Source organism: Eublepharis macularius, chromosome 9 (assembly GCF_028583425.1).
Source record: "Eublepharis macularius isolate TG4126 chromosome 9, MPM_Emac_v1.0, whole genome shotgun sequence".
NCBI classification, from domain to species: Eukaryota; Metazoa; Chordata; class Lepidosauria; order Squamata; family Eublepharidae; genus Eublepharis; species Eublepharis macularius.
In genome coordinates this window covers 105,114,580-105,141,166 of record NC_072798.1, presented here as the reverse complement: position 1 = coordinate 105,141,166, position 26,587 = coordinate 105,114,580, and the positions used below count along the sequence as shown (strand labels likewise).

Below are 26,587 nucleotides of genomic sequence, written 5' to 3'. Positions count from 1 at the left end.
TGACAGGCCCCTGACTGGAATGACGGGCCCTGGATGTGCCAGAAGCGCAGGGGGACTGGATTGACAGGCCCCATGCTGGAATGACGGCCCCGGGGTGTGCCAGAAGGGCTCTGGGACTAAAAGGACAGGCCCCTGACTGGAATGACGGGCCCTGGGTGTGCCAGAAGGGCTCGGGGACTGGAATGACAGGCCCCTGACTGGAATGACGGGCCCTCGGTGTGCCAGAAGCGCTCGGGGACTGGATTGACAGGCCCCATGCTGGAATGACGGCCCCTGGGTGTGCCAGAAGGGCTCTGGGACTGGAATGACAGGCCTCTGACTGGAATGACAGGCCCTGGGTGTGACAGAAGTGCTCGGGGACTGGAATGACAGGTCCCTGACTGGAATAACAGTCCCTGGGTGTGACAGAAGGGCTCGGGGACTGGAATGACAGGCCCCTGACTGGAATGACGGGCCCTCGGTGTTCCAGAAGGGCTCGGGGACTGGAATGACCGGCCCCATGCTGGAATGACGGCCTCTGGGGGTGCCAGAAGGGCATGGGGACTGGAATGACAGGCCTCTGACTGGAATAAAGGCCCCTGGGTGTGCCAGAGGGCCGTTGAGACTGGAATGACAGGCCCGACTGGAATGACAGGCCCTGGGTGTGGCAGAAGGGCTCAGGGACTGGAATGACAAGCCCCTGACTGGAATAAAGGCCCCTGGGTGTGCCAGAAGGGTGCTGAGACTGGAATGACAGGCCCCTGACTGGAATGATGGGCCCTGGGTGTGACAGAAGGGCTCGGGGACTGGAATGACAGGCCCCATGCTGGAATGACGGGCCCTGGGTGTGCCAGAAGCGCTCGGGGACTGGATTGACAGGCCCCATGCTGGAATGACGGCCCCTGGGTGTGCCAGAAGGGCTCTGGGACTGGAATGACAGGCCCCTGACTGGAATGACAGGCCCTGGGTGTGACAGAAGTGCTCGGGGACTGGAATGACAGGTCCCTGACTGGAATAACAGTCCCTGGGTGTGACAGAAGGGCTCGGGGACTGGAATGACAGGCCCCTGACTGGAATGACGGGCCCTCGGTGTTCCAGAAGGGCTCGGGGACTGGAATGACCGGCCCCATGCTGAAATGACGGCCTCTGGGGGTGCCAGAAGGGCACGGGGACTGGAATGACAGGCCTCTGACTGGAATAAAGGCCCCTGGGTGTGCCAGAGGGCCGTTGAGACTGGAATGACAGGCCCCTGACGGGAATGACAGGCCCAGGGTGTGCCAGAAGGGCTCAGGGACTGGAATGACAAGCCCCTGACTGGAATAAAGGCCCCTGGGTGTGCCAGAAGGGTGCTGAGACTGGAATGACAGGCCCCTGACTGGAATGATGGGCCCTGGGTGTGACAGAAGGGCTCGGGGACTGGAATGACAGGCCCCATGCTGGAATGACGGGCACTGGGTGTGCCAGAAGCGCTCGGGGACTGGATTGACAGGCCCCATGCTGGAATGACGGCCCCTGGGTGTGCCAGAAGGGCTCTGGGACTGGAATGACAGGCCCCTGACTGGAATGACAGGCCCTGGGTGTGACAGAAGTGCTCGGGGACTGGAATGACAGGTCCCTGACTGAAATAACAGCCCCTGGGTGTGACAGAAGGGCTCGGGGACTGGAATGACAGGCCCCTGACTGGAATGACGGGCCCTCCGTGTTCCAGAAGGGCTCGGGGACTGGAATGACCGGCCCCATGCTGGAATGATGGCCTCTGGGGGTGCCAGAAGGGCACGGGGACTGGAATGACAGGCCTCTGACTGGAATAAAGGCCCCTGGGTGTGCCAGAGGGCCGTTGAGACTGGAATGACAGGCCCCTGACTGGAATGACAGGCCCTGGGTGTGCCAGAAGGGCTCAGGGACTGGAATGACAAGCCCCTGACTGGAATAAAGGCCCCTGGGTGTGCCAGAAGGGTGCTGAGACTGGAATGACAGGCCCCTGACTGGAATGATGGGCCCTGGGTGTGACAGAAGTGCTCGGGGACTGGAATGACAGGCCCCATGCTGGAATGACGGGCCCTGGGTGTGCCATAAGTGCTCAGGGTCTGGAATGACAGGCCCCTGACTGGAATGACGGCCCCTAGGTGTGCCAGAAGGGCTCGGGGACTGGATTGAAACGCCCCATGCTGGAATGACGGCCCCTGGGAGTGCCAGAAGGGCTCGGGGACTGGAATGACAGGCCCCTGACTGGAATGACGGCCCCCGGGTGTGCCAGAAGGGCTTGGGGACTAGATTGACAGGCCCCATGCTGGAATGACGGCCCCTGGGTGTGTTGACAGGCCCCATGCTGGAATAACGGCCCCTGGGTGTGCCAGAAGGGCTCGGGGACTGGAATGACAGGCCCCTGACTGGAATGACGGGCCCTGGGTGTGACAGAAGGGCTTGGGGACTGGAATGATAGGCACCATTCTGGAATGACGGCCCCTCGGTGTGCCAGAAGGGCTCTGAGACTAGAATGACAGGCCCCTGACTGGAATGACGGGCCCTGGATGTGCCAGAAGCGCAGGGGGACTGGATTGACAGGCCCCATGCTGGAATGACGGCCTCTGGGTGTGACAGAAGGGCTCTGGGACTGGAATGACAGGCCCCTGACTGGAATGACGGGCCCTGAGTGTGCCAGAAGGGCTCTGGGACTGGAATGACAGGCCCCTGACTGGAATGACGGTCTCTGGGTGTGCCAGAAGGGCTCGGGGACTGGATTGACACGCCCCATGCTGGAATGACGGCCCCTGGGAGTGCCAGAAGGGCTCTGGGACTGGAATAAAAGGCCCCAGACTGGAATGATGGGCCCTGGGTGTGCCAGAAGGGCTCGGGGACTGGATTGACACGCCCCATACTGGAATGATGCCCTCTGGGAGTGCCAGAAGGGCTCGGGGACTGGAATGACAGGCCCCTGACTGGAATGACGGCCTCTGGTTGTGCCAGAACGGCTTGGGGACTGGAATGACTGGCCCCTGACTGGAATGACGACCCCTGGGTGTAACAGAAGGGCTCTGGGACTGGAATGACAGGCCCCTGACTGGAATGATGGGCCCTGAGTGTGCCAAAGGGCTCTGGGACGGGAATGACAGGCCCCTGACTTGAATGACGGGCCCTGGGTGTGCCAGAAGGGCTCTGGGACGGGAATGACAGTCCCGACTGGAATGACGGCCCCTGAGTGTACCAGAAGGGCTCTGGGACTGGAATGACACGCCCCTGACTGGAATGAAGGCCCCTGGGTGTGCCAGAAGGGCTCGGGGACTGGAATGACAGGTCCCTGACTGGAATAACAGCCCCTGGGTGTGACAGAAGGGCTCGGGGACTGGAATGACAGGCCCCTGACTGGAATGACGGGCCCTCGGTGTTCCAGAAGGGCTCGGGGACTGGAATGACCGGCCCCATGCTGGAATGACGGCCTCTGGGGGTGCCAGAAGGGCACGGGGACTGGAATGACAGGCCTCTGACTGGAATAAAGGCCCCTGGGTGTGCCAGAGGGCCGTTGAGACTGGAATGACAGGCCCCTGACTGGAATGTCAGGCCCTGGGTGTGCCAGAAGGGCTCAGGGACTGGAATGACAAGCCCCTGACTGGAATAAAGGCCCCTGGGTGTGCCAGAAGGGTGCTGAGCCTGGAATGACAGGCCCCTGACTGGAATGATGGGCCCTGGGTGTGACAGAAGGGCTCGGGGACTGGAATGACAGGCCCCATGCTGGAATGACGGGCCCTGGGTGTGCAAGAAGCGCTCGGGGACTGGATTGACAGGCCCCATGCTGGAATGACGGCCCCTGGGTGTGCCAGAAGGGCTCTGGGATTGGAATGACAGGCCCCTGACTGGAATGACAGGCCCTGGGTGTGACAGAAGTGCTCGGGGACTGGAATGACAGCTCCCTGACTGGAATAACAGCCCCTGGGTGTGACAGAAGGGCTCGGGGACTGGAATGACAGGCCCCTGACTGGAATGATGGGCCCTCGGTGTTCCAGAAGGGCTCGGGGACTGGAATGACCGGCCCCATGCTGGAATGACGGCCTCTGGGTATGCCATAAGTGCTCAGGGTCTGGAATGACAGGCCCCTGACTGGAATGACGGCCCCTGGGAGTGCCAGAAGGGTTCGGGGACTGGAATGACGGCCCCCGGGTGTGCCAGAAGGGCCTGGGGACTAGATTGACAGGCCCCATGCTGGAATGACGGCCCCTGGGTGTGCCAGAAGGGCTTGGGACTAGATTGATAGGCCCCATGCTGGAATGACGGCCCCTGGGTGTGCCAGAAGGGCTCGGCGAATAGATTGACAGGCCCCATGCTGGAATGACGGCCCCTGGGTGTGCCAGAAGGGCTCGGGGGACTGGAATGACAGGCCCCTGACTGGAATGACGGCCCCTGGGTGTGACAGAAGGGCTCTGGGACTGGAATGACAGGCCCCTGACTGGAATGACGGGCCCTGAGTGTGCCATAAGGGCTCTGGGACTGGAATGACAGGCTCCTGACTGGAATGAAGGGCCCTGGGTGTGACAGAATGGCTCGGGGACTGGAATGACAGGCCCCAGACTGGAATGACGGTCTCTGGGAGTGCCAGAAGGGCTCTGGGACTGGAATAACTGGCCCCAGACTGGAATGATGGGCCCTGGGTGTGCCAGAAGGGCTCGGGGACTGGATTGACACGCCCCATGCTGGAATGACGGCCCCTGGGAGTGCCAGAAGGGCTCTGGGACTGGAATAACTGGCCCCAGACTGGAATGATGGGCCCTGGGTGTGCCAGAAGGGCTCGGGGACTGGATTGACACGCCCCATGCTGGAATGATGCCCTCTGGGAGTGCCAGAAGGGCTCGGGGACTGGAATGACAGGCCCCTGACTGGAATGACGGCCTCTGGGTGTGCCAGAAGGGCTTGGGGACTGGAATGAGTGGCCCCTGACTGGAATGACGACCCCTGGGTGTAACAGAAGGGCTCTGGGACTGGAATGACAGGCCCCTGACTGGAATGATGGGCCCTGAGTGTGCCAAAGGGCTCTGGGACGGGAATGACAGGCCCCTGACTTGAATGACGGGACCTGGGTGTGCCAGAAGGGCTCTGGGACGGGAATGACAGTCCCGACTGGAATGACGGCCCCTGAGTGTACCAGAAGGGCTCTGGGACTGGAATGACATGCCCCTGACTGGAATGAAGGCCCCTGGGTGTGCCAGAAGGGCTCGGGGACTGGAATGACAGGTCCCTGACTGGAATAACAGCCCCTGGGTGTGACAGAAGGGCTCGGGGACTGGAATGACAGGCCCCTGACTGGAATGACGGGCCCTCGGTGTTCCAGAAGGGCTCGGGGACTGGAATGACTGGCCCCATGCTGGAATGACGGCCTCTGGGGGTGCCAGAAGGGCACGGGGACGGGAATGACAGGCCTCTGACTGGAATAAAGGCCCCTGGGTGTGCCAGAGGGCCGTTGAGACTGGAATGACAGGCCCCTGACTGGAATGACAGGCCCTGGGTGTGCCAGAAGGGCTCAGGGACTGGAATGACAAGCCCCTGACTGGAATAAAGGCCCCTGGGTGTGCCAGAAGGGTGCTGAGACTGGAATGACAGGCCCCTGACTGGAATGATGGGCCCTGGGTGTGACAGAAGGGCTCGGGGACTGGAATGACAGGCCCCATGCTGGAATGACGGCCCCTGGGTGTGCCAGAAGGGCTCTGGGACTGGAATGACAGGCCCCTGACTGGAATGACGGGCCCTGGGTGTGCCAGAAGGGCTCGGGGACTGGAATGACAGGCCCCTGACTGGAATGACGGGCCCTAGGTGTGACAGAAGGGCTCGGGGACTGGAATGACAGGTCCCTGACTGGAATGACGGGCCCTCGGTGTGCCAGAAGCGCTCGGGGACTGGATTGACAGGCCCCATGCTGGAATGACGGCCCCTAGGTGTGCCAGAAGGGCTCTGGGACTGGAATGACAGGCCCCTGACTGGAATGACAGGCCCTGGGTGTGACAGAAGTGCTCTGGGACTGGAATGACAGGCCCCTGACTGGAATGAGAGGCCCTGGGTGTGACAGAAGTGCTCGGGGACTGGAATGACAGCTCCCTGACTGGAATAACAGCCCCTGGGTGTGACAGAAGGGCTCGGGGACTGGAATGACAGGCCCCTGACTGGAATGACGGGCCCTCAGTGTTCCAGAAGGGCTCGGGGACTGGAATGACCGGCCCCATGCTGGAATGACGGCCTCTGGGGGTGCCAGAAGGGCACGGGGACTGGAATGACAGGCCTCTTACTGTAATAAAGGCCCCTGGGTGTGCCAGAGGGCTGTTGAGACTGGAATGACAGGACCCTGACTGGAATGACAGGCCCTGGGTGTGCCAGAAGGGCTCAGGGACTGGAATGACAAGCCCCTGACTGGAATAAAGGCCCCTGGGTGTGCCAGAAGGGTGCTGAGACTGAAAGGACAGGCCCCTGACTGGAATGACAGGCCCTGGGTGTGCCAGAAGGGCTCAGGGACTGGAATGACAAGCCCCTGACTGGAATAAAGGCCCCTGGGTGTGCCAGAAGGGTGCTGAGACTGGAATGACAGGCCCCTGACTGGAATGATGGGCCCTGGGTGTGACAGAAGGGTTCGGGGACTGGAATGACAGACCCCATGCTGGAATGACGGGCCCTGGGTGTGCCATAAGTGCTCGGGGTCTTGAATGACAGGCCCGACTGGAATGACGGCCCCTGGGTGTGCCAGAAGGGCTCGGGGACTGGAATGACAGGCCCCTGACTGGAATGAAGGGCCCTGGGTGTGACAGAATGGCTCGGGGACTGGAATGACAGGCCCCAGACTGGAATGACGGTCTCTGGGTGTGCCAGAAGGGCTCGGGGACTGGATTGACACGCCCCATGCTGGAATGACGGCCCCTGGGAGTGCCAGAAGGGCTCTGGGACTGGAATAACTGGCCCCAGACTGGAATGATGGGCCCTGGGTGTGCCAGAAGGGCTCGGGGACTGGATTGACACGCCCCATGCTGGAATGATGCCCTCTGGGAGTGCCAGAAGGGCTCGGGGACTGGAATGACAGGCCCCTGACTGGAATGACGGCCTCTGGGTGTGCCAGAAGGGCTTGGGGACTGGAATGACTGGCCCCTGACTGGAATGACGACCCCTGGGTGTAACAGAAGGGCTCTGGGACTGGAATGACAGGCCCCTGACTGGAATGATGGGCCCTGAGTGTGCCAAAGGGCTCTGGGACGGGAATGACAGGCCCCTGACTTGAATGACGGGCCCTGGGTGTGCCAGAAGGGCTCTGGGACGGGAATGACAGTCCCCTGACTGGAATGACGGCCCCTGAGTGTACCAGAAGGGCTCTGGGACTGGAATGACATGCCCCTGACTGGAATGAAGGCCCCTGGGTGTGCCAGAAGGGCTCGGGGACTGGAATGACAGGTCCCTGACTGGAATAACAGCCCCTGGGTGTGACAGAAGGGCTCGGGGACTGGAATGACAGGCCCCTGACTGGAATGACGGGCCCTCGGTGTTCCAGAAGGGCTCGGGGACTGGAATGACTGGCCCCATGCTGGAATGACGGCCTCTGGGGGGGTGCCAGAAGGGCACGGGGACTGGAATGACAGGCCTCTGACTGGAATAAAGGCCCCTGGGTGTGCCAGAGGGCCGTTGAGACTGGAATGACAGGCCCCTGACTGGAATGACAGGCCCTGGGTGTGCCAGAAGGGCTCAGGGACTGGAATGACAAGCCCCTGACTGGAATAAAGGCCCCTGGGTGTGCCAGAAGGGTGCTGAGACTGGAATGACAGGCCCCTGACTGGAATGATGGGCCCTGGGTGTGACAGAAGGGCTCGGGGACTGGAATGACAGGCCCCATGCTGGAATGACGGCCCCTGGGTGTGCCAGAAGGGCTCTGGGACTGGAATGACAGGCCCCTGACTGGAATGACGGGCCCTGGGTGTGCCAGAAGGGCTCGGGGACTGGAATGACAGGCCCCTGACTGGAATGACGGGCCCTAGGTGTGACAGAAGGGCTCGGGGACTGGAATGACAGGTCCCTGACTGGAATGACGGGCCCTCGGTGTGCCAGAAGCGCTCGGGGACTGGATTGACAGGCCCCATGCTGGAATGACGGCCCCTGGGTGTGCCAGAAGGGCTCTGGGACTGGAATGACAGGCCCCTGACTGGAATGACAGGCCCTGGGTGTGACAGAAGTGCTCTGGGACTGGAATGACAGGCCCCTGACTGGAATGACAGGCCCTGGGTGTGACAGAAGTGCTCGGGGACTGGAATGACAGCTCCCTGACTGGAATAACAGCCCCTGGGTGTGACAGAAGGGCTCGGGGACTGGAATGACAGGCCCCTGACTGGAATGACGGGCCCTCAGTGTTCCAGAAGGGCTCGGGGACTGGAATGACCGGCCCCATGCTGGAATGACGGCCTCTGGGGGTGCCAGAAGGGCACGGGGACTGGAATGACAGGCCTCTTACTGTAATAAAGGCCCCTGGGTGTGCCAGAGGGCCGTTGAGACTGGAATGACAGGACCCTGACTGGAATGACAGGCCCTGGGTGTGCCAGAAGGGCTCAGGGACTGGAATGACAAGCCCCTGACTGGAATAAAGGCCCCTGGGTGTGCCAGAAGGGTGCTGAGACTGAAAGGACAGGCCCCTGACTGGAATGACAGGCCCTGGGTGTGCCAGAAGGGCTCAGGGACTGGAATGACAAGCCCCTGACTGGAATAAAGGCCCCTGGGTGTGCCAGAAGGGTGCTGAGACTGGAATGACAGGCCCCTGACTGGAATGATGGGCCCTGGGTGTGACAGAAGGGTTCGGGGACTGGAATGACAGACCCCATGCTGGAATGACGGGCCCTGGGTGTGCCATAAGTGCTCGGGGTCTTGAATGACAGGCCCGACTGGAATGACGGCCCCTGGGTGTGCCAGAAGGGCTCGGGGACTGGAATGACAGGCCCCTGACTGGAATGAAGGCCCCTGGGTGTGACAGAATGGCTCGGGGACTGGAATGACAGGCCCCAGACTGGAATGACGGTCTCTGGGTGTGCCAGAAGGGCTCGGGGACTGGATTGACACGCCCCATGCTGGAATGACGGCCCCTGGGAGTGCCAGAAGGGCTCTGGGACTGGAATAACTGGCCCCAGACTGGAATGATGGGCCCTGGGTGTGCCAGAAGGGCTCGGGGACTGGATTGACACGCCCCATGCTGGAATGATGCCCTCTGGGAGTGCCAGAAGGGCTCGGGGACTGGAATGACAGGCCCCTGACTGGAATGACGGCCTCTGGGTGTGCCAGAAGGGCTTGGGGACTGGAATGACTGGCCCCTGACTGGAATGACGACCCCTGGGTGTAACAGAAGGGCTCTGGGACTGGAATGACAGGCCCCTGACTGGAATGATGGGCCCTGAGTGTGCCAAAGGGCTCTGGGACGGGAATGACAGGCCCCTGACTTGAATGACGGGCCCTGGGTGTGCCAGAAGGGCTCTGGGACGGGAATGACAGTCCCCTGACTGGAATGACGGCCCCTGAGTGTACCAGAAGGGCTCTGGGACTGGAATGACACGCCCCTGACTGGAATGAAGGCCCCTGGGTGTGCCAGAAGGGCTCGGGGACTGGAATGACAGTTCCCTGACTGTAATGACAGCCCCTGGGTGTGACAGAAGGGCTCGGGGACTGGAATGACATGCCCCTGACTGGAATGACGGGCCCTGGGTGTGACTGACAGAAGGACTCGGGGACTGGAATGACAGGCCCCAGACTGGAATGACGGCACCTGGGTGTGCCAGAAGGGCTTTCTGACTGGATTGACATGCCCCATGCTGGAATGACGGACCCTGGGTGTGTCAGAAGGGCTCTGGGACTGGAATAACTGGCCCCTGACTTGATCGATGGCCCGTGGGTGTGATAAACTATGTCTTGGCTCCTTGCTAATGCTATTTCTTTAAACTTGAAAATATTTGCCGTATGGTACTCTATCGTATCAGGACAAGCGTTACTGTATAAACTCAACATTACCTCAACTGACCTATCAAAATCTGCACAAAAAAGATAACTCATTCAGCCCCTACTCCTTATAAAGGAACTAATTCCAGTAAGAAACAACTGAGCAACAAAATGGAAAGCATTCCATAGTCAAGAAATTGTTTTTTTCCCCATTTCCTTGCAAGCTGTATAAGTGGGGAAGGGGGGAAACAATCCAAAGTTTTTTTAAAAAACCAGTTTAATATGTCACTAGCAGTTTGTGCTACCCAGCAGTATTGAGGTTCGGGGCGGGGGGGGGGGGACATTTTCTCTTGCTCCCAATAAAGACAGGCCCTTGATTTTGCACTTTTCTTCAACAGGCCCAAATGAGGTCACTTTCCACAGGGTCTCTCAGAGGCTGTACATATATCATGTTTTTTTATTTAGCATTTGGTATGAAAATTGCTTTCTTATTAATTTGAGTTCAATAGGGCAGGGCAGGCGGGGCAGGCGTTTCCGCTTCCACTGCAACATGATCTGGTCAAGGGGAGGGCCGGGCAGCCGGGTCTGGCATTGCCCCCTCTGCTGCACCCCAATATGGGCAGGGGGAAGACAGGGTGGCTGGGCCTGGCATTGCTCCCTCCCCAGTGCTGACCAATCATGTTGGAAAAGGGCTGGGAGGCGGGACCGTCCATTCTGCCACCTCCTCACCCCAACTGGGCTGCAGAGGGTTTGGTAGGTGGACCCTTCCCTCCACCAGCCAATCCCAGGCCTGATTTGGACACCGCAGAGCCAGGAGCACCGCTGGGGGGGGAGAGAGAAGGGTCCTGGAGAGCTCCTGTGCACTGCAGCCACCCGATTCTGCCCAGAATTGGGCCACTGTGGAGACCAGGAGAGCTTCTGGGCAGGCAGAAAGGGCCCAGGAGCACTCCTTAGCCCTGCAGCTGGCTTATTTAGCCCTGAATTGGGCAGCTGTGGAAACTTGGAGTTGTATCTGTGTGGGGGGCAGAAATGGCCCTGGAGTACTCCGGTGCTCCACAGTGGGTCGAATTGGGACTGCTTTGGTCCGAAATCGCCCTACTGTGGTGCATAGGAGCATGCTGAACCATCAGAGTGTGCGCCCAGGGCGCGGCATTCCCCGTGCTTCCCCCAATTGGCCTGGCCCTGCAAGTGTATGGCAGATAGACCTGAGCTGTATGGGTCTGGAGGGCAGGTCAATTCACTGTGCAAAGCTATGGCAAGTAGACGTGGCCTTGAGACATGCAGGGGCCAAGTAGCCATGGCAAATAGATCCGGCCTTCGGAAGTGTGATCAGATCTACTTGCTTTGCAATGCCATGGTGAATAGACCTGTCCTTCAGACATGCAGAAGCCAGGTCTGCCTCCCCCCCCCTCGGGCTGTTCAATGCTATAGCAATTAGACCTGGTCTTCAGATGAGTAGAGGTCAGGTCTACCCACCAAACAAAGCCATGGGGAGTAGACCCAACCTTCGGATATGTGTGTTGGCCAAGTCTATCTGCCTGGCAAACCTGTAGCAGGTTGATCCAGAGGCCAGGTCCACTTACTGTGCAATATCATGGCAAGTAGACCTTAGTTCTGCACATCTGGCATGCAAGCTGCATTACCAACTACACACACAACCTCTCCATGCAGCAGATCGAGGCTTGGAGGTGGGAAACGGAGGTGGAGCTGTGGAGATAGAGGGCAAGCAACACTCTCCACACCTGTGTCCTCTTCCCCACAGCAGACCGAGGCTTGGGCAGGATCCTTGGGAGGCAGAGTGCAGTCAAGCCAGGCATGCCCCAGGCCTCCTTGACCCAATCGTGTCTGGTGAGGGTGGAGCCGACAGCTCTGCAATGCCATGGAGAGTAGACCTGGCCTTCGGACATGCAGGGGCCAGGTGTTCTCCCCTTGCAGTGCCATGGAAAGTAGACCTGACCATCAGAAGAGTGGAGGTCAGGTCTACTTACCAAAGTCTTGATGAGTAGAGCTGGCCTTCAGAGGTGTACAAAGGCCAGGTCTATCTACCCTGCAAAGCAATAACAGGTAGATCTGGCCGCTGCCACTTCGGAGGCCAGGTCTACTCCCTGTGCAAGGCCAAGGGAAGTAGACCTGGGCTCTGCAGGTCCATCATTCAATCCACATTACCTGCTGCCTTCTCCTCCTCTACCACTGCTGGGGGGAATCTTGGGAGGAGGATCACAAGGAAGCGAGGCTTTCCCCATAACTGTGCTGAGCAGATTTTGAAAAATATTCCTTGGGCATCAGCTGACAACTCATTACAGGGATCTTCACCGTGTGACCAAAGGGACACTGCACCCAGTCTTTGCTTGCTCACTCACCTGTCTGCACCCACCATGGTGTGTCAGAATCACAAACATGCCAGCAGGCTCCAAAGGATCGCAAGTTTGGGGACCCATTTTTTTTACTCTTGGATTTATAGTGTTATCACTGCAACCTGACCAAAAGTGGATTAGAACAAACTCAGTAAATAGATAAAACAGCAAAAGCATGCAACAAAATAAGACCATGAGTTTGTCAACTGTTAAGCTAAGGTGTGAAATGGGTTTTTTCAGAGAGACGTGCTCTGGGCCAGTGGTCGACAGAATTAGCAGAATTGAGCAAGGAATTTGAGTGGGGTGTGACACTTGAGGGGGACATGGAAGTCTGGATGGCTGTGGAAAACGCTGTGGGAGCAGGAAGGGAGAGAACAGAAGGGTTTACGCCTGAAAATAGAAGAGGTGGCTGATATAGAATTCATGAAATTGTGATGAAACTGACCAGGCGAGAGGAAGGATAAAGATACAGGACGATCTGAAATGATGATAGCTAAACAAATCCCTGGAATATAAATTGAAATGTTAAGTGTTTGATTTCAGTCATGGTGATTCCAGTTGCAGACTACTCTCTCTATAAGAGACCATTATTCCACTCGTGGGCATGTCATTCCAGCCACAGAACATTTCTACAATTTTTAGAGAGTATCAGTTCATTAAAGGATGACTCATTTAGCTTCCAGAAAGCTTCCGCCACACCAGGGGCTTTCACTGCATTCATGGGACTGAAATTCCACTGCAAGACCACATCTTTCACACCCAGAGGCCGCTATTCCAGTCAGCGGCCTGTCATTCCAGTCCCAGAGCCCTTCTGGCACACCCAGGGGCTGTCATTCCAGTCTGGGGCCTCTCATTCCAGTCCCTGAGCCCTTCTGGCACACCCAGGGGCCGTCATTCCAGTCCCAGAGCCCTTCTGGCACACCCAGGGGCCGTCATTGCACTCAGGGGCCTCTCATTCCAGTCCCAGAGCCCTTCTGGCACACCCAGAGGCCGTCATTCCAGCATGTGGCCTGTCATTCCAGTCCCCGGGCCCTTCTGGCACACCCAGGGCCCGTCATTCCAGTCAGGAGCCTGTCATTCCAGTCCCCGAGCCCTTCTGGCACACGGAGGGGCCATCATTCCAGTCAGGGGCCTGTCATTCCAGTCCCCGAGCCCTTCTGGCACACCCAGGGCCCGTCATTCCGGTCAGGGGCCAGTCATTCCAGTCCCAGAGCCCTTCTGGCACACTCAGGGGCCGTCATTCTAGTCTGGGGCCTGTCATTCCAGTCCCTGAGCCCTTCTGGCACACCCAGGGGCCGTCATTCCAGTCAGGGGCCAGTCATTCCAGTCCCAGAGCCCTTCTGGCACACTCAGGGGCCGTCATTCCTGTCTGGGGCCTGTCATTCCAGTCCCTGAGCCCTTCTGGCACACCCAGGGGCCGTCATTCCAGTCAGGGGCCTGTCATTCCAGTCCCCGAGCCCTTCTGGCACACCTAGCGGCCATCAGTCCAGTTAGGGGCCTGTCATTCCAGTCCCCGGGCCCTTCTGGCACACCCAGGGGCCGTCATTCCAGCATGGGGCCTGTCATTCCAGTCCCCGAGCCCTTCTGGCACACCCAGGGCCCGTCATTCCAGTCAGGGGCCTGTCATTCCAGTCCCCGAGCCCTTCTGGCACACGGAGGGGCCATCATTCCAGTCAGGGGCCTGTCATTCCAGTCCCCGAGCCCTTCTGGCACACCCAGGGCCCGTCATTCCGGTCAGGGGCCAGTCATTCCAGTCCCAGAGCCCTTCTGGCACACTCAGGGGCCGTCATTCCAGTCTGGGGCCAGTCATTCCAGTCCCAGAGCCCTTCTGGCACACTCAGGGGCCGTCATTCCAGTCTGGGGCCTGTCATTCCAGTCCCTGAGCCCTTCTGGCACACCCAGGGGCCGTCATTCCAGTCAGGGGCCTGTCATTCCAGTCCCCGAGCCCTTCTGGCACACCCAGGGCCCATCATTCCAGTCCCTGAGCCCTTCTGTCACACCCAGGGGCCGTCATTCCAGCATAGAGCCTGTCATTCCAGTCCCAGAGCCCATTTGGCACACCCAGGGGTCGTCATTCCAGTCAGGGGCCTGTCATTCCAGTCCCCGAGGCCTTGTGGCACACCCAGGGGCCGTCATTCCAGCATGGGGCCTCTCATTCCAGTCCCAGGGCCCTTCTGTCACACCCAGGGCCCGTCATTCCAGTCAGCAGCCTGTCATTCCAATCCCCGAGCCCTTCTGTCACACCCAGGGGCCGTCATTCCATTCAGGGGCCTGTCATTCCAGTCCCAGAGCCCTTCTGTCACACCCAGGGGCCGTCATTCCAGCATGGGGCCTGTCAATCCAGTCCCAGAACAGTCTATCTGAGCCCAGAGACTTTCCTTCAAAATCCATTCCATGTTTTCTTTGCACCTCTTTTTTTGCTCTAATGTGTTTCAATGGAGCCCATGCAAGTCAATGGGCATTCCAGTTTCCCATTATTTCCAATGGGCATTCAAGCCTCTCCCATTATTTCCAATGGGCAATCCTGTCATTCGTTTTACTACATCCCCCCCTTTATTACTTAACAAATTCTGTATTGAACACTAAAACATCCCTACATAACATTCCTTACTCTAAGCCCCATATTTACTCTATACATACTATATATTAATTTTACTGATACTTCTTCCAGTAATTAGTAACATACTTATCAAATTAATTTTACTAATACTTCTTCCAGTAATTAGTAACATACCTAACATATCCTATACTTAACCATAATCCTAACTTAATAATTAAGTTAATATCCTTAATAACATTTATTACTCTAAACTCTAAACAATTTCATATTCCCTTATATAAACTATATGTATGCTATATTACTTTTTCTAATGTCTCAATCCCACTTTTAAACAATCAGTTATACATTCTACCCCCCCTATACTTAACTATAATCCTATCTTAGATTAAAATAGATATACATTTCTTTTAATGGTAAAGTCACTTCTCTCTTCTGTTTGTAGTATCTTAGTTTAAAATTCTCAAACTGCCACAGTTCTCCTTTCACATCCCATTTTTTTCCTAAGAATTGTTTCAGTTTCGCCCAATCTGCCATAAATTGTTCTGGATCTTGATCTTTAAGTTTTCTTGTCGTTTTATCCATCTCTGCCATGTACAGCAATTTGTAAATCCAATCCTCTACAGTCGGTACTTCTCGCACTTTCCATTTCTGCGCATACAGTAATCTTGCTGCTGTAGTCATGTAAAATAACAATGTTCTGTGCTGCTTTGGAACTTTCTCCATTCCCAAGTTCAGTAGCAGCAATTCTGGGTTCTTATTTATTTGGGTTTGTAACACCTCATTAATTACTTCTATTATATCTCCCCAGTATTGCTTAGCTACTTCAGAAGTCCACCACATATGATATAGTGATCCTTCATGTTTTTTACATTTCCAGCACTTATCCGACATGTTAGCATTTCACAGCGCAATTTTCTTCGGTGTTAAATACCATCTGTATATCATTTTGTATACATTTTCTTTAATATTCATGCAAGTTGTAATCTTGATTGTATTCTTCCACAGGTGCTCCCAAGTCTCCATTGCTATTTCTTTATGAAAATTTATTGCCCACTTCACCATCTGTACTTTCACTGTTTCGTCCTCAGTATGCCATGTTTAGAATCTCGAATGATCGGAATCGTTTGCAGCAAGAACATCACACGTGGTAAGACATTCATTTTTATTGCTGCAATTCTTCCCAACCATGATAGATTCAGCTTATTCCATTTTATCAAGTCTCTCTCTATTTGTAGCCACAATTTCTCATAATTATTCTTAAATAAGTATTTTTTTCGTAGTTAGTTCGAATCCCAAATATTTTACTTTATTTGTTACCTCGCAATCCGTTATCTCCATCAGTTCTTGTTGCTTCTGTTTGGTCATATTTTTGCATAATATCTTCGACTTCTTTTTGTTTACATAAAATCCAGCTAGATCTCCAAATTCTTTTATTTTCCTTATTACCTTTGGCATATTATCAATTGGATCCTCAACTATTAACATTATATCATCCGCAAATGCTCTGACCTTGTAGGTAAACTCTCTTATTTTTATACATCAGATTGTATCATCCTCTCGTATTTGAATCATCAATATTTCCAAAATCAATATGAACAGCAATGGAGACAAAGGGCAGCCCTGTCTTGTGCCTTTACTTATTTTCAGTTTTTTTGTCAAATCGTCATTCACTACAATCACTGCACTTTGGTCTTTATAAATTTGTTTAACCGCTCGAATGAACTTTTCTCCCATTTGCAGCTTTTCCATGGTGGCGAACATAAAGTCCCAGTTCAGATTGTCAAATGCTTTTTCCGCGTCTACGAAAAAGAAACCAACCTCTCTGTCACAATGCTTGTCATAATATTCAATAGCGTTTATTACTGTCCTTAAGTTGTCTTTAATTGGTCTATTAGGTAAAAAAACAGCTTGTTCTTCTGCAATGAATTCCGACATCCATCCTTTAATTTTTTCCGCCAATACCTCTGCAAATATTTTATAGTCATTATTCAGCAATGAAATTGGTCTGTAATTTTTAACATTAGTCAAATCTTGTCCCTCTTTTGGAATCAATGATATGTTAGCTTCATTCCATGAGTCGGGGTTCCCTTGATCATGCATAACTCCATTCATTACCTCTTTCAGGAACGGTGTCAATTCATTCGACATTGTTTTATAGAATTTTGCCGTTAATCAATCCGGTCCTGGCGCCTTCCCCAATTTTGTTGATTGAGTAGCTTCTTTTATTTCTTCTTCCGTCACTTCCTTATTTAATTTCTCTTTCCATTCATCAGAAATTGTCGGGAATTTCATCTTAGATAAATACTCCACTATTGAATCTTTGTTCACCTCTTTTTTTTGATATAATTTTGCGTAGAATTTGAAAAAGGCTCTACTAATAGCAGCTTGATCACTTAATGTCTTATCTTCTTCTCGTATCTTGCTAATAATTTTCTTCTCCTTTCTCTTTTTTAATTGCCATGCCAAATATTTCCCAGGTTTATCTGCACCTTCGAATGACCTCTGATTCATCTTCTTTAAATTCCACTCCAATTCTTTGTTGTTCATTGCCGACAGCTGTTCTTGCAGTATTTTAATGTCCTGATATATTTTCTTTTTCCCTGGTCTCTTTTTAAGTTGGATCTCTTTGGCTTTAATTTTTTCCATAATTTCCAGTCTTTTCTCCTCCTTTTTCTTCCTAGTTCTTGCATTCAAGTCCATTAGTATCCCTCTGATCACTGCTTTATACGTGTCCCAGACTTTATCAGTCGATACCTCTTTGTTCAAATTGTATTGTATAAAGAACTTGGTCTCCCTTCGCAGCAACCCGATATTGTCTTCCGTCTGTAACAGGTCTTCGTTTATTCTCCATCCCCTTCTTTTGCTATTTTTTCCAAACCTCCACATAATTGGGTTGTGATCTGAGCCTACCCTTGGCATTATTTCCACCTCTCTAGTCCACAACAATAATTCTTTGGAGGCCCAGATCATATCAATTCTTGATAACGTAAAATGCCTTGCAGAATAAAATGTGTATTGTCTATTTTTAGGATATTGTCTCCTCCATACATCGTCTAGACTTTCCTGTTCCATAATCGCAAAAAACGACTTTGGCAATAGTCCTTTTTTTTTTTGTGTAGTCTTAGATTTCTTGTCTTCCTCTAAATTTGTTACTCCATTGAAGTCACCTGCTATTATTATCTGATCATAGGACAGTTCATCTAGCTGCTTTTGTAAGTCCTTGAAAAAGTTTTCTTTTGCACTATTAGGTGCATAGATTCCAATCACCAATGTCTTTTTTGAATTCCAAATTATTTCCACTGCCACAAATCGAGCTTCTACATCGTTTAACACTAGCTTGGGCTGTAGCTCCTCTTTTATATACAACCCCTCTCTTCTTCTGTTTAGAAGCAGCTACAAATTCTTTTCCAAGCTTTGCATTTTTCAAATATTTTACATCTTGCTTTTTAATGTGTCTCTTGCAAGCATACTATTTTACATTTTTGTTTTAAAAGCCAGTGAAAAGTAGCTTTACGTTTACAAGGTGAATTTAGTCCATTTACATTCCAAGATATAACTTTGCAATCCATGATCAGATTCTTGTACTTTTTGGTAAGTCTTTTTCATTTTCCCTAATAAAAATTTCCATTTCATGACCAGATCTAATGTTCTTTCTTGCCCACCCAAATTCAAATGCCAAACCCTCTGGTATCTCCCATCTGTATTTGATTTTCATTTCCTTTAACATCTGAACCAGCTCTATTTTTTCTGCTCCAACAACACCAATCTGGGCAACTCCTTCATAATTCTCACCGCTTTCCCATCGACTTCTAATGGATCCTGAAACTGCTTGCTCACAATTGACTCTCTTATATTTCTTGTCGTAAATTGCACAATCATATCCCTTGGTAACTTCTTCTGAAGCGCAAATTTTGAGTTAATTCTGTACACCACGTCCAGGAGAGCTGCAATTTCCTCTTCTTCCTTCCCCAGATACTCTTCCAAAATTCCTGTAATCTGCTCTTGGGCTGTTTTCTCCTCCGTTTCTGGGATCGAACGAAATCTTAGTTGTTTCTCCATTTGTTTACTTTCCGTGACGGCCATTCTTCCTTTTAGTCCTCTCATCTCCGTCTTCTGCGCATCTACCGTATTTTCCACTACATTAACTCTCTGCTGCGTGTCTAGTACATCCTTAGTCAGTTCTGCCATTTCCGATTTAAGCGTCGCTTTAAAGTCTCTAAAGTCTTTCACCATCTCCTGTATCATGCCTTTAAGCTCTTTATTACCTTCCGTAACTTTTGAAACTTTTTTATCCAAGTTCTCCATCGCAGCTTGCCACTTCTTCTTCAACGTCGTGGGGCTAGATTTACTACGCTCCCATGAGTCTGCCCTTTTCCTTAAATCCGTGGCGCTGGTTTACTACCTTCTGTTGTTTTAAAAAGTCCAAATTCACTTTGTTTTTATTAAAAGTTATCTTTCACAGTCCAAAATGTCGGGCGTTTTTTCTCTATGGTTTTAAGCTGAAGCAAACGCCCTTACCTTCTTTAAAGATGGCCTACTTCCGTTTTCATTGAAGCCACGACCTTGCCCTTTTCCAAAATGGTGCTCTTCCACTTCCTGTGTTAAAACAGGCCGCTTCTTGCCAACCTCTTTGTGATCCTGACATACTTCCTGTTCCTTCACTTTTCGCAGCAGTTCTCGTGATATTAAAACTTTCCCACAGTCCAGTATCTCTTCCCACCGCAGGTATGTAAACAATAATCAGTTTTCCGCACTAACTTCACTTTATGATGTCATTTTTTAAATTTTTTCTTGCCGGAATCTTCCTCTTTACTTAATCAAACTGTTGCAGTTTTTAAATCCACTTTTATATTTTATTTCTTGCTTTAATCTGTCCCGTATTGAGAGAGAGCAATCTTTACCTTCTTAAACGTTTTTCTTGGGTTGTAATCGCTGCTTCTATAATCCAATCAAATCTGTACCCCTTACTGCTTGTTGAAGCTTGGGCATGCAGGTCTTATGCCAAGAAAATTGACTCCAGAGCCACTGCAGAGATCTTAGCAAAACCTTTCTTCGGGTGTGACCTCAAGGGCGGGTGAGAATTCGTTGTGTAGAACCCCCCTCCACCCGAGATCAATGCGCCCTCAGGTTCTTAAGCGTGCTTGCCTGTTGTCCGCCTGAGAACAGGGGGCTGCGGGCAATCGGTGCCCCTCCAGCCTCCACAAACAGCAGCACGGACAGCTCAGCTCTTAGAGCTGCGTTAGACCTCCATGGATCCCAAACCGGAAATCCGGCTACAGTCCGGGATTTCTGTCCTCAAAAATTTACATCAGAATAAAAATCTTAGCTTTTTAAAGTGCCAATGGGCTCCTATTTCCGGGATCTAAGGAAAACTGGAACTGAAATGATTATAATTTGAAAACATTGAAAATGAAAACCCTACTACCAGAAAGTATTGTATTTACTCAAAAGAAAGGCAACTCTGATTTGTAAAAACAACCTAAAAATTATACACTGAATTTTTTAAAAATTGTTTATTTGTAATTTAAATGCCAATGGAAGACACAACCCCCCTTTTTATAGCATACCTAGAAAAAAATCTAGTTTTGCACTGGAGTAAATACTGTGTAAGGCTGAAAGCAAGTTCTCTCAAGTGTAGGTGTGAAGCATCACCTACTCTACAACCAGGTCTGAATTCCAGAACTCTCTGTTTTAATGAGAGACCTGTAAGGAAGTGGGGGCAGGCTCTCTACAACGGATCCATATACCTACCTGCTGTTTCCATCTAGGTCATGCTCAGTCACTTTCTTCCCCAGAAACTCGACTATTTTGGGCAACGGCTTAAAAATAGGACACAAGGATGGGATCAGGGAAAGAGAGTATTAAAGAGGAATAGGGGCAAGGAAATTTGCATTCCTAAAAAATAAGCCATTCCCAAGTGCCAACAACTGTCCTAGACACAACCGTCTTATCTAAAGATCAAGTCACACACCTGGTATCACTGCAAAGTGCCTTCAATATTAATTATGGAATGTAATGGAAATCCATGTGTTGTCATCTTTCCACTAAAGTGGATTTGGTGGTTATAGTGGGGTTTTCATGTGAATGACAACAAACATCATTATATCTGCACACAGAAAATTTAGAAGCACAACCACTGTACCTGTAAGCAGCCTTTGACGATGGGTCATTTAAAAGAAAAATCCACTATGTCCAATCATTTAAGAATTTAGAATGCAAAACCAGAAGACAACCAAAAGCTCTCAACTCTAATTTTTAAGCATCTATTTCCTGACATTTATGGAGATCCCTTGGAATAAAAAGCTACTTATTGCTTTACCTCCAAATTAAAATGCTGCAAACCCATGACATTCTAGAACCAAACATATTCCAAAATTTAAGTGTGCACTGTAAGTTTAGATGGAGTTTATGGTCTTTGATTTCCTTAAAGGTGATAAAATACAAGCTGGAATTAGCATACAATTTACTACTACTTTAAGATTCATACTCCTAACCTATTAAGATCCATACTCATAACCTATTTCCAGGGGAAAAAATAGATGTAATCAGGAACACCACATTATCCAAGAACTGTAAGTTGTAAGGTTCCATGCTCTTGGAAACCAAGGGAACATCCCTTATATAGGCTATTCCGTAAGATATTTTTATATACTTAATCAGACATGAGATGTTTTCATTCCACACCTGAATGAATGACAAGTATTCATATCGCAATTGCAATGTTAACAGATCTAATCATCATATTTCACCAAACAGTAAATTTAGACTCTTAAGTGTAAGGGTCATTCACTTGTACAAGAGCAATAAAAAATTAAATATTTATTCAAATAATTAAGCTTAAATTCAGGCTGCAATGTTGGCAAAGTAGATTTTTTTAAACACATCACAAAAGCGTGCACAAAAATTAATTTTGAGCAAAACCCAAAAACACTAAGCATTATACTAGACAGCTGCTGATTTTAAGAAAACAAAGATTTATAATCACTATACAAAATATAAAATGTATTAAACACTACCATTCACAGAACAGGTTTTTTTTAATTGGTTATATTTAAAAATTATTTATGTAGTTAATTATATAGTGAATTCAAATGATTATACAATAACCTCCTTTTGGTCGGCAATACCATGTTGCTCTACAGCACATCCAATCACGTTGCAAAACTGAGCATCATTTTTATACCATCAATAAAGAAAAAATTATTGATAATACAAGTAAATATTGTCTGATCTACAAAGAACAAAATTATTTTTCCTTCAGCTCGGAAGTGTTTTCCATGCAAAGTCAGTACTTGCTTGTTTGAAACAGAATGTACTACCAAAAAGGTCCAGGGTTGTCGATGCTCATAAAACTAAATTTTACAAATCAAAGATTGAATGTTAATTGTGCAACCCTCTTTGCTACTAGATAAAAACCATTGTGCAGCATGTATCAAATTTATTGCCTATCTGGAATTTCATTCAAGGCATCCAAAATTAGACCTAATGATAAATATACATATAATGGAAAAGGACAAAACTATTTCGATACCACTACCAGTAATGTCTGTGCTATGTGAAAGCACCTTTTTAAAAAGAGCCTATGCGGCAAGAGATAAGTGTCTAAAGATTCAAAATGAATCAACAGCATTGGATAACAATATAATTCTCAACTCAGAAGCTGCCTCAAGATTAGATGCATCTTCAGTTAATGTAACAGGAAAAAAAGGCAATGGGTTTTATTTTATTAAATGCATCCACTCAAACTGACCTAAGGCCACCAGATTTGCAGACACAATGTGTTTCTTCTTCTCGTTTTACAGTTCTTTAGGCTGTAAGATGATAAAGGAGATCTATTTAAAAAAACAAAAAAAAAATAGCTATTTTGTCTAGATTAAGAAGTTGCGCCAGGCGTTGGGTTCACATTCTGAGTGGCGACTTGTGGTGCAACTTCAATTATTCGTGGTTTGTCTATAATTCTGGCAGTACGATTGCCCTTTTCTACAATCCCAATGATCCACGCTTGGTGTCCTTCACCATATTTTGGAGACTTGATTTCAGCACAGAAGCGTGCTGCTTGTTCACGTGGTAAACAGATAAGGAGGCCCCCTGAAAAGAATAACAATAAATTAGCTTCTGGTCACATTTCAGATGAAAAGTTACTAACTATCCCCTACAGACCGATACAATCATAGTCTGTACTGAGAACCTACTACCAGTAACATACACAGAATAAACATGGCCCGCTCTATCGCATGCCCAGTTAATAGAATAATCTCTTTGTGGACTATGAGTTTACTCTGTTTTTCTGACCACTTCCCCTACTCCAACACTACATAGTCAAACTGGTCTGGAACAACTGGGCAGAATGTGGCCTAGTGCTAGGTCTCAGTGATAATGTGCCAGGTCAAGGACTGCTGTGGTGTTAGCAACTGGCCTGACTTTATGGGGAAAAAATCCAGATGATGAAAGAAAGGCCAACTGACTAGGCACTGGGAGTCACTCAGAGGTGATGTGGTTAGGGATGTGCAGTTTGATTCAGAATTTGATTTAAAATATGGCATTTTGGCTAATTTGATGGAATTGGCTACTCTGGATCAAAATAATGAATACCAAACGAGATTCAGTATTCCATATTTTTTTACTGAATCATTCAGTAAAATTCAGCCATTGTTTCCTACTGGAAAATCAATCTGGGGGCTTATCCAGGGCTAATCCCAACCCTCCCAGAACAAAGTGAAGCAAGGGGACCATCATCAAACCAGAGAATCTCAACTAAAGCAAGGGAATGACTTGTGCTTGAGGCTGGGCACTACTTGTTTCTGTTCTGTGTTGTTCCTTCATTCGCTGAACCCAGTGCCTGGCTGCTGTGAATAACACTGGTGCAGTTGGGCTAAGCTGTAACAGCGTCTCTGGCTTCAGTTTGGTTTGGGAGGATGGGTGTGAGGTTGGTCCCCATGCTTCACTTTGGGTTTTTTTGGGAAGGGGAGGGGGGAGGTTCCATTCTTTTGCTTCTGGTGGGTTTTCTCTGGGATGAGCTCAGCTTGCATTTGGGAGTGTGCCCTGACCATGGCAGTCTTGTCCCCATGGGATTCTGCAGTGGGAGTGAGCTTTGACTATTCAAGCAATAGATTATCTGGGGTCACCTTATTCAGGGGCCCATAGAGTTGGTCCCCAGAATCCAATGTTCCAGAACCATTAAGGTTCTTTAGAGGACAATCAGTAGTAGTTCCTCTGCAAATATGGTGGAGTTTGCTTGAAGAATGCCACCCCCAGGACCCTGAATTGCCCCAGATTGTTTTCCCTATAGGGAATGATGGAGAGTGGCTGGGGGGGCACCTTCTTTCAGAGACCATTAAAATTGGCCGCTGGGGTCCAATCTTTATTAAACTTGGGGAGTCTTTAGAAGACAGTTAGCAGTAGGTCCCCTACAATTTGGTGAAGTTTGGTTGAAAAGTGCCCCCTTCAAGCCTACCGGATAGTCCATGGATTGATTTTCTCATAGGAAACAATGGCCGAATTTTACCAAATTTCATTGGGGGGGGGGACAACAACAACAAATCAAACGTCTTAAATGCCACGTTCAAACAAATTCAAAGCTTTATATGGATTTTTACTGTAATAATATTACTGTAATAATATTTACAAAAACTGGAAGACAGTACATTCCTTACATCGTTTAATGGGGGGGGAAGGCAATATAAACTGGATATGCTCATTTTATAATGTTCAAAGAAGTGTGCATGATATGCCATGGATGTAGTTGCCTACTCATTTCAACAGAATTTAACTCTTGCCTGAGGAGGTTGCTAGGACACCTCATCACTCACATTATTTGTTTGTTCTCGATTAGATCCATGATTACAATATTCCTTCCACCATCTGGAGACCTTGTGTTTTTATTTAGATCATTATATGCATTTGTGTGTGTGTGTGGGGGGGGGGGGTTGGTGTTCCCTACCCCGCAATTAACAAATCAGTAAAATATACATCCATTCTCCTTCACTATTCCTGGAGATAATCACTTGACAAACATTATTTATGCACCCTTTATTAACTGTGAGGTAACAACTAGTTTTGAAGTACAGTGTATGTGCACATGTTTGCATACACACAGAATTCCTACCGGCATCTACAAAAAGTACATCCAATGTATGGCCAAATACTATAGGGAATATATTAGAATCTGAGAGACAGAAATGCCAGAGAACAGCATCCACTACTTACACAGCAGAAAGGGTGCCATCTAGTGCCCCTCTATTAGAAATACTTGCAGCACTTCATGCCAAAGAGTGGCAAGAAGTCTCTCTTCTCCAAGAGTTCAATAATTTGGTTGGATTAGATATAATGGGATATATTGATTCTACACTGGTTTTAATGTTGATTTATTTCAAATGTATGGCTATGAGCTAATTCTGGGAGAGAAAAAGCATTATAAAAAAGATTTACCTGAAGTCTCAGGACACGTCCCATGCATGAGGCCAAACATATTGCCACATGCTTTGCTAACTGCAGCCATTTTGGCAAGAACGGGAAGGTTATGTATAACGAAAGACACTTCATTGCGCTGCTGTTTGGCTAGATTTTGTGCATGTCCCAGGATTCCAAAGCCGGTAATGTCTGTAGCTGCATGTGCATTGAACGTGTGCATGAGCCCTGCAGCTAGAAACAAAAAACAAGACAACACATTATGCAATCCAGAGTACCCCTTCTGAGCTGCTTGTTCAGAGTTCTATGCACTATACAATTTCAATTAAATAGGAAATATTTTAAAAACTCTCTGAGTGCTAATGTTCCTGCCTTGCCCATCCCACTGCAGTTATTTTTTTGCCTCCTCCCACTATTTTGTCCCATGGATTTGTCTCAGATATATGGATTATAGCATATTATGCTAAGCAATACATATGTATACTAGTGAACTTTTCTGAACTCTGCATGAACTCTGCCGCAGTGTTTTCTAACTTGTTGTATAACAATCCAGGTGTATTTTCATCTCTGACAGCTAATTAAACGTAGTGGACAGTATCTAGATTAGTATCCTCTAATCATAGATAACCTATAAAGTGCCAACTCAGATAGAATGTCAGAGTTCTGACTGAATGAAGTCTCATGGAGACCTAGGTGAGAATCTTACCAATGTACTGTACGCTAAAGGAATTTTAATGCATTTCATGTTTTAAACTTAGAATTAATTAGGAAATGTTAGCAAACCTAATTTTTACTGCTTTTCTGTGTTCTGTCTTTATAGGATTTATACTGATAATCATATATGTTTTGCTATCTTGCTTCTTTAAAAAGATTAGAGTATTTTCAATAAAGGAAATATTTAAATTCTAAAAGAATTCTTTGTGTCTTGTGGGGAGAGGGGGGAGACTACAGCAAGAAGAACCCTATAAATAATTTGTACTGATAAGCAGCCTCGTTTAAAAGTGAATGCTGTTTTCAAGATCTCAATTAAGGGTCTAAAGACTGTCCAAGAGTAAAGATAAACATCTGTTAAATAAATAAAGATAAAAATCCATTACAGATTTGTGGACCCTCAGGAACATCATGACAATCAAAGTAGAGGAATGCACTGAGCAAGGAGATTGGCAAAAACCACGCCCCCCCCTGCAAGCAGAAAGGGAGCTTAAGATTCAAGCTATGCTGTTGGGCATTTTGTTGGTTTTATTGCTGCTATGTGAATTGAGACTTAGGCTGTTACTTTACTGATGATGACTGTTTTATGGTTTTACCGTTTAGTGTTAGCATACTGTGGGTTTTTTTTTACATTCCTTTGAGCTCA

At 49.5% G+C, this 26,587-nt stretch overlaps 1 protein-coding gene across 4 annotated transcripts in view; it reads right to left on the bottom strand.

Moving 5' to 3' along the window:
• Positions 1–21,627: 21,627 nt before the first annotated feature.
• Positions 21,628–26,587, bottom strand: part of SEPHS1 (selenophosphate synthetase 1) — a 52,829-nt gene continuing 47,869 nt past the window's right edge. For all 4 annotated transcript variants that reach the window (XM_054988292.1, XM_054988289.1, XM_054988291.1 and 1 more), the window contains exons 8-9: positions 25,252–25,464; positions 21,628–22,911 (exon numbers count right to left, since the gene is read on the bottom strand). In XM_054988292.1, coding sequence (XP_054844267.1) covers positions 22,697–22,911; positions 25,252–25,464 — 428 coding nt within the window. In that variant the 3' untranslated portion in view covers positions 21,628–22,696. The remainder of the gene's footprint in view (positions 22,912–25,251; positions 25,465–26,587) is intronic.